The sequence below is a fragment of the Pseudoliparis swirei genome, chromosome 24, assembly GCF_029220125.1.
Source record: "Pseudoliparis swirei isolate HS2019 ecotype Mariana Trench chromosome 24, NWPU_hadal_v1, whole genome shotgun sequence".
Taxonomy (NCBI): domain Eukaryota; kingdom Metazoa; phylum Chordata; class Actinopteri; order Perciformes; family Liparidae; genus Pseudoliparis; species Pseudoliparis swirei.
Genome location: NC_079411.1, coordinates 28,946,417 through 28,954,594, shown reverse-complemented (window position 1 = coordinate 28,954,594; position 8,178 = coordinate 28,946,417). Strand labels below are relative to the sequence as shown.

Below are 8,178 nucleotides of genomic sequence, written 5' to 3'. Positions count from 1 at the left end.
CTACGTATTAAAAAGTCTACAGAATAAATCAAAACATGACAAACTAATTTGTTTTTTCTTTTTATAAAAAGGCCAAAACTGTCACAGTAAAGTAAACTGTCCCAGAGAGAAGAGAACTCTCCGAATAAACACCAGAAAGACAATTCAATATAATTATTTATGTACAAAAACCCTTTGAAATATGTTCAAAAGTCACGCACACAGCACCAAATGACCGCACCGCGTCACATCGACATGTTTTACGTTAGTCGGTCAAATCCATGAATCACGTTGTTGTGAATTAAGAAAAAAAGAAAAACATGTTGCAGGTTTACAGCAATTGTCCATAAGTGTAAAAAAAGCACAGGAGCTGGTGGCCGAGGGGAAAAATCCACAAAACTGAAGCATGGCTTAATTTTTTAAATAAAATTAAAAACAGAATATAATGGTCCATACAATAAAATGTTTTAAAAATGCAACGATTTCTAATAAAGTCTGATCAATCGTATCCAATTGAGATTGACCGAAAGGGGACCGACGCACCATCGACTGAGCACTTTTAGCTGGTGTCCATCTGAAACAAAGGACAACCGCAATGAGAATAAAATATATATATAAATACAGTGTGGTTAAACTATAGGACGCTGTCACGGTAGTACACACCTTGGCATTGTACGCATCCAACTGGGCGTCCAGCTCCTCTGCAGAGAGCTGGGGTCTGTTTCCACCTCCTCGGCCACGACCTCTGAAGCCTCCTCCTCCTCCTCCGCCACCTTGCCTCCTCTCGCCTCGTTCACTCCTCTCAAACTTCGGCTGTCCCAGCCGGCTGCGGTCAAAGCCCCGGTTTGAACTGCAGAACGACCGGTCAGCGTGAGATTCAGCCACACACACACACACAGAAGAAACACAACGACCGTTAGCCTCCAATCACAGCCACACAAAATAAATAAAATCGTAATATACAAATGGATAGTTAGCAACAATAGCTCCAGACTCGGGCCTCTCCATCACCTGCAGCCATGGTGGAAAATACCCTTAAAACATTTAATTATCGATAATGTTTCCAATGTCAGTTTGGTGACGGAATGAAACAAGGTATAAAAAAATAAAAAAAGTACTTTAATAAGTGTGTATTTTTACTTTTGAGTATTTATAAACTGGTATTTCTTCCATTACTTAAAGAATCTGCGTATTTCTAATACGTCATTGAATTAGAGCCACTTCACAACCTCCACCAAAATATATACAACCAACATGCATATGTAGTTTATTAAATAACATACACCGACCATTCGAGTTCCCCAACCTCAGCCAGCATGACGCCGTTAAGTCAGCGAACCATCTACAAGTTATTTGCTGCATAACACCAAACAGTAAAAGATATATAAAATTATAGTTGTATCGTTTCCTCGGTCTTGTTGGAGGACGTGTGGCTCATTCAAACTGACGAACACACACAAACACAAACAAACACACACACACAAACACACAGAAACAGCACCACGATGATCTCCCAACACTCAGGACTGATGGGCCCTGGCACGGCGTTCTGCAGCCAGACGCTTCTCCAAGTAAAGATCTTCAAGCTTAAACATTCTTCAACGTGACTTACCTTTGTGTAGACGGTCTACTATCAGCGTCGTCCTCTGAAGTCAGTTGCTGGATTTTCATGGGGCGGCCTATACATTAATTTTTAAAAAGTGTGAATTATTCCTGAGCACTTCAAACCAACCACAGCGCGACAATGTTCTTGCAGGACACAGGTGTCAAACACAAGGTCCGAGGGCCGAAACCGGGCCACCACATCATTTTATGTGGCCTCTGACCGCTTGAAAGACATACGATCACCTTTTCTTTAAAAAAAAAAAAAATCCTATACTTATATTTTGAAGGTTTCAAATTAAATGTATAAATAATATAAGAGAAATGTTCTTATGTACAATATTTCTACACTAAAATGCAAAGACAGTTATTCAACTATACAGGACTGTCTCAGAAAAAGTAAGCCTTTTATTTTTTAATATTGCTGATTATGAAAACTCAAATATCCTATCTCTAAATATTAGAATATCATGAAAAGTATACTATAATTAACTGAAACACCTGAAACACATTTTCAAATGTTTGATTTTGTTTTGCTGTTATAAATCTTTTTTTTTGTCTGAGGAAAAAGAATAAAAATATTTCAGTTGATTATTCTAATTTTCTGAGACAGTCCTGTATGTTCGGGAGGTGTTTATCCTGTTTCGGTTACACCGGCCCTTTAAGTGGCCCACGGTGAAAATGAGTTTGACGCCCCGGTTGTAGACGAGGAAGTCGTGCTCACCGTCGAGCGGGACGCCGTTGTAGTGCTTAATGGCTTTAAGTGCTGCCGCCTTCGTTTCGAAGTGGATGTCCGCGGTTCCTTTGCTGCGGCCGGACCGGTCGTAGTGCACAGACGCTTTCTGTAATGTCCCGAACTCGGCAAACAATTCCTGGCGATCGAAGTAAGGAACATCAGGAACGTCCACGACGCAACGAAGCACAACAAAGTGGATTAAAGCAGGTTAAAAAATAATTAATTACCTTAATATCCAAGTCAGAGACTCCGAATTCCAGATTGGAAACGACCAGCTTGCCATTACTTTCCACGCTCCTCTCCACCGCATCACTTTGCCGGTGGCCACCGGTATGCTCCTCGAACATGTCATGCTGCCACCTGTCCGGCAGCTCTCTGGGCTGGGAAAACAAAAACATACATTTAGATACAAACGCTTAATTCAGCGAGGATATAATATATACACTACCGGACAAAAGGTTTTGACACCCAGTCGCAGCACATGTGTGGGAACTTCTGCAAAAGTGTGGGGAGAACTTTCTGAACAATATTTGGCTGTTACACCATCACAAAGGTGGCTATACTTTGACGAGTAAAAAAAAATGTAGGTTACATTTGGTTAAAAACTATTCCCAGAGTTAATTTTTATGTCCAATTTGTTCTATGCTTTAATTTCAGAGTACATTAAGAAATTAAACAGTGTAGATTTCAATAAAAACTGGAGAAATTGAGGCATTCTAAAACTTCTGACTGGTAGTACGTGTGTATATATAAATATATATATTTATGCACAGTTTGTTATTAAAACAATTTAAACTTTATGGTATTTTGAAAGATTCTGTTGCAAAATAACGTTCACACTAATAACTGTCCAAATTATTTAAGAAAACAACAAGAGTTTATAATTATATACATATATAGACCTTGTGGTTACAGGAGGACCCCTCTTCCCATATATATATTTTTTAAAATAACGTTAACACAAATAAGTGATGAACAAGGGAACTCTTGGCTGGTAATGTGTCGTCGTTCAATGGAGTCATAGCGTGATACATCAGGTTACGCAATAAATAACGTCACGTGTCTAAATTAAGAAAACATGGCAATTCAATTCAGGGGAAAAAAACTGCAATATTTTTTTTAAACATTGAATTAATTTTCGGTTAAGGAATGTCGACCAGATGTTCCTCGCATGACTTTAGAGGCCAACATTTAGGACACAACCTCAGACACAAAGCAGCCATGTTGCCGCATGGGGGGACGGACGCGTTTCAGAGAGACACCCATTGTTTCAGAACAAGTTAAAAACTAATTTAGATACTTTCCAATTTAAATCAGGCGGGAAACGGCCACCGCATTCGAGGTAACCGAGCTAGTAATTACGGCTAACGAGCTTCTCCGTTGAAGCTAAACTGCTACCAGTCCGGAAAATATATATACATGTCAAAAAAAGGTAAAATGACACATTGTGAAATCACGCGCCACTTCCGTGCCCGCGGCTCGCTCCCGCTCCGCGGCTGCTCCCGCGCGCTCACCCGGGTGTACGGCGTCGCGCGGCTGTTCCTCTCATTGTTGGCGAAGTTATTCTGTCGACTCCGCGCCGGCCTCGACGCGCCGGCCCGACCCGAACCGCCACCCTGCCCGCCGGCCGAGCGCCCTCCTCCGCGGCCACCTCCTCCGCCCTTCTTGTTGAGCTTGATGATGTCGTCCAGAGACATACTCATTTTATCGGCCATCGTGGAGGCTGCGCGTCGAGCTAGTGCCGAAGACAAAGAACTTTCGGTGCGGAGACGCGGTTGTTTATCGGCTGCTTCCTGCGGCGGCGCGGTCTGACGAGCTAGCGGGAAATGCGTCCGCACTTAGCGGAAGTGACGCCATAGCAGAAGTCCCGCCTGTTTTATATGTTTTTTTCAAAAACTTTATTGATAGATTTGAACCAACGTAATTAAGTGTGTAAATCTGTTATCTTGTCAATTAAAGCAGGTACAACTTTCTTTTTTCTTTTTTTATTCTTCTCAGTAGCAAGTTAGCATAATGAAAACACTAAAAAAGACAATTGAAGACATTCCAATTATTTTTACTATAGGCTACATCTAAAACAATACAATGAAAACGTGATGTGATAAAAGCAGTGGGGGGTTATAGTGAAGTAAATTGGCTCAAGTATTTTACTTAAGTACCATTTTGAGGTATTTGTACATTGCTTACCAATATTGTATTTGTTATTCCACGAAAATGATTTGCCGATTCAGATAAACAATACAAAAATATAAATTAACTAATGAATTAAGATGAATTAAAATGGAATTAAATTCACAGCAGATTATAAAGTAGTACAATTTAGCTCGACCCATAACAGCTATATATATGTATGATATATATAAGAAGGATTAAAATTCACTTATATCAAATATTCACACAAAAACATTACTTTAAATGTAAAAGGTATGTTTTTACTTGTGGTACTATAAAAACATTATATTTTATAATTGTGATTTTTTTTACGGGGATAATAATTCTGCTTAAAAATATTTTTTCAAGAATTCTAATTTTAAAATAAGAAAGTTTGATTTAGAGGATATATGATGTATAATGCTAAAATAAAAGAAACCCCACTCCCTTTAAAACACTATTCACTATTTTTTGGGTATAACCAAATTCAAATCAATTATATGCATTTAATAAACAGTCAAGTAGTATCTGAGTACTACACTATTTTACAAAATATTGTTTATCTCAAATAGATACTGACTTGATTTTGGGGTATTGTGTTCTCCTCACTTCTCATTACAATACAAACCTTCTCTCAACCACTCTTCTCTCAGTGACTTTGGGTAAGAGAAATATTGTACATTGTTGTTATTAGGAAATATACCGTTTTATTGATGAACACATTTGGCAGTTTCCTTTTTTTTCTTACTTGAATGTTTGAGTATATATGTGATCAATGAGTGGATTGTATGACATTTTGGATTATCTCAGCAACCATAACAACATATAGTTTTGTGTTAATAAATTATAATGAACAGAGAGGCAGATATTCTGAATAGAAGAAACTATTCCAGAGGAAAAAAAGAATAGGAAAGCAAAACAACTGAACAGATTATAAACATGATGAAGGACCATACAGGTGATTGTATCAATGATTCTCCTAATTAAATAAAAAATAATAGCGCCTTTAAAGTATGCATGTCAGGGTAATATATATATATATATATATATATATATATATATATAAAAGGAATTCCAGACTTGAGAGTTGAGAGTATGTTGACACGTAACACACGTTTCTTTCTCTTTTAAGACAAAAAAATATAACTACCGTATCTCATTTAGTTGCACATTACCTAATTTGACCATGAGGGGGCAGCGTTTCACCTCCAAGCGTACTGCCGGCTGGAATTTCAGCTGAAGAAGAAGAAGAAGAAGAAGAAGAGGAGGAAGAGGAGGAAGACATTTCTCCCGGGTTCCTGAAGCATTAAGCTCGCTGAATGTTGTTGACTAGCATCGCACTTGGCACAACATGAGTTATAGACTACAAATAAACACATCTCACATAACTACGGATATCTGAAGGAGACGTTGGAGGCCGACTCGTCACTTTGGCTGCTATCTCTGCACAGCTAACAGCTAGCAGCTAGCTCGTGCAGTGTTCCTGTCGGCCGCGCAGCATGAAGGTGAAGATCCGCCAGTGGAACGGAGTGGCCTCCTGGTTGTGGGTGGCGAACGATGAGAACTGTGGCATCTGCAGGATGCATTTCAACGGCTGCTGCCCCGACTGTGAGTAGCCAAGCTAACGCGACGTTGTGCTAACTACGTGTCCGGTGTTACGGTTTAACAGGCGACCGTGTTGACTGGTGACTTCCTACCGAGCTGTCCCTGTGAATGCCGCTTGGTTTGATTTTGTAATCAAGTGTCAAATCTTCTCATATACATAATAATATATAGTATACGCATTAAACAATGCGGCATTCACGCGGGCATCCTGCGTGTTCTCTTCATGTGTCCAACGGACGCGTTGGTTCAAAGTCTCCAGTTAACACGGTCGCTTCTTAATCCGTAACACCGTCATTAATAGTGGCTCTTTTCGAGGTTTCTGCTTCTCGTAACGTCCAGAACTTATTAAGTTGTATGTGTGCATATTATAACTGAGGCTTTTCCATGGTTAACTATGCACCGTGAACATAATTGATATCATGTAAAGTTATGTAGTAATAACAGAAGATGCCGATATAATTCATTCATTTAAAGATCATACTCTTGTTTCTCATTGAGCTGTCATATTAAACTTAGTACGAAAGCATAATATGCAGTTTATTCAACTCTGAGTGATAGTTGACAATCTTTTCTCCCTACTGTAACCGAGGACTAACATTCAATATATGCATATAAAATATGCATATATATTTATATATTTATCCCTGCACTTCTCGCACTCTCCACTTCTTCTGGCACTACTGTTTCACAGCTACTGTATATAGCCATTCCGCCTTGTATATACTTTCTTAAGTCACTTTCTTAAACTTCTTAGACCTTTGCACTGTTTGTTTTGTATTGTGTTGTAATGTATATTTTGTGGAAGCGCACTGAGTCACTTTACCAAGTCAAATTCCTTGTTTGTGCAAACTTACTTGGCCAATAAAACCTGATTCTGATTCAACCTTTCTTCCAGGCAAAGTGCCGGGGGACGACTGCCCGCTGGTCTGGGGTCAGTGCTCCCACTGTTTCCACATGCATTGCATCTTGAAGTGGCTGAACTCGCAGCAGGTGCAGCAGCAGTGCCCCATGTGCCGGCAGGAGTGGAAGTTCAAAGAGTGATGAGCCGCTGCTGCCTGCAGAGACTCAGAGCCTCACACATTTGATTTTATAGAAGCTGTACATAACTGTTTTTGTTTTTTTAAATATTCCTCATCTGATGTAATGCAAAGGACATTTGGAAGCTGCTGTATTCTGTTCACAGATTTAGAGATTGATTAAATAGAATAAAAACTTCTTCACCGGCTCTGTACGCCTCTTGCTTAGCGACGGGTTTCAGCAATAGGTGTCAAGATGCTCCAAGTATTTCATAGAAGAGTGTTTGAAATGGAATTTTACATTTTGTATAATTATTAGGGCTGTAAATCGATTTAAAAAAATTAACTAATTAATCGCACATTTTGAAATTCATTAATTGCAATTAAAAGTTAAAAGTTCATTCTTTTTAAAGACCAAACATCACACAGAGCTGTGTTTTCAAAGAGGCTCCTACATATAAAGTGCCAGCGAGGTATTTAATATCGTGGATGATAAGTTGTTTCTTCAGTGAAACATCAGATTCGTAAAAAAAAGAAGTATATTGAGACCCCATTGGTCCTGTCATCTTTAACATGAACAGCAGAACCAGTGGCCTTGGTAACTGACTGACATTCACATATGTCACGTTAACCCTCTGGAGGCTGGGCTCATTTTATACATTTTACAAACAAACAATTCACCTTTTAAAGGCGTTTGCATGTGACACATACCCACGTGTTCTACATCAAACATTCCAGAACAATCTCAGCTCTATTCAATGAGGCTCATTGTCCTCGCGCCGTGTTCTCTGCTCTCTGACTGACAGGCTGCTAATGAGCCTCACATGTGTGGTGGGAGGTCCTTTGTGATTTACTGAGTGTTCATTGGTTGTTTTTTTTCCCAAAATGTTGACAGACAAACGGATTGACCAATCACGGTGAAGGTTTCGTGTGACGAGTTCTTTCCGCACACGTCGCCCCTCCGTTCCTCTGTGTGTCAGAGGGGGAGACGGGAGGAAGGAGGAGCAGGAGGAAACCCGACTGATTCATCCACGAGTTAAACTGATTTATGATCCTTATTTTCACGGAGAAATAATTGTTTTAAAAACG

At 39.5% G+C, this 8,178-nt stretch overlaps 2 protein-coding genes across 2 annotated transcripts; one reads left to right on the top strand and one right to left on the bottom strand.

The window, feature by feature from the left end:
* Nucleotides 1–143: 143 nt before the first annotated feature.
* On the bottom strand, nt 144–4,198 carry LOC130190354 (THO complex subunit 4-like). Its single transcript, XM_056409718.1, has 6 exons — nt 3,832–4,198; nt 2,545–2,697; nt 2,306–2,453; nt 1,592–1,658; nt 643–829; nt 144–553 (listed from the first exon to the last, which is right to left on the bottom strand). The coding sequence occupies exons 1-6, from the start codon at nt 4,030–4,032 to the stop codon at nt 539–541; spliced, it is 771 nt and encodes a 256-aa protein (XP_056265693.1). The 5' UTR covers nt 4,033–4,198; the 3' UTR covers nt 144–538.
* A 1,538-nt stretch (nt 4,199–5,736) lies between these two features.
* anapc11 (APC11 anaphase promoting complex subunit 11 homolog (yeast)) lies at nt 5,737–7,298 on the top strand. Its single transcript, XM_056409721.1, has 2 exons — nt 5,737–6,076; nt 6,969–7,298. The coding sequence occupies exons 1-2, from the start codon at nt 5,968–5,970 to the stop codon at nt 7,112–7,114; spliced, it is 255 nt and encodes an 84-aa protein (XP_056265696.1). The 5' UTR covers nt 5,737–5,967; the 3' UTR covers nt 7,115–7,298.
* The last annotated feature ends 880 nt before the right edge of the window (nt 7,299–8,178 follow it).

Excerpts from the sequence above, each read along its gene's own strand:
- LOC130190354 (XM_056409718.1), bottom strand. The coding sequence starts at position 4,032 with ATGGCCGATAAAATGAGTATGTCTCTGGACGACATCATCAAGCTCAAC. Across the intron at positions 2,698-3,831 it reads GCGCGACGCCGTACACCCGG|CCCAGAGAGCTGCCGGACAG; the intron begins GTGAGCGCGCGG and ends TTGTTTTCCCAG. Across the intron at positions 830-1,591 it reads AGTAGACCGTCTACACAAAG|TTCAAACCGGGGCTTTGACC; the intron begins GTAAGTCACGTT and ends GTCGTTCTGCAG.
- anapc11 (XM_056409721.1), top strand. The coding sequence starts at position 5,968 with ATGAAGGTGAAGATCCGCCAGTGGAACGGAGTGGCCTCCTGGTTGTGG. Across the intron at positions 6,077-6,968 it reads CAACGGCTGCTGCCCCGACT|GCAAAGTGCCGGGGGACGAC; the intron begins GTGAGTAGCCAA and ends CCTTTCTTCCAG.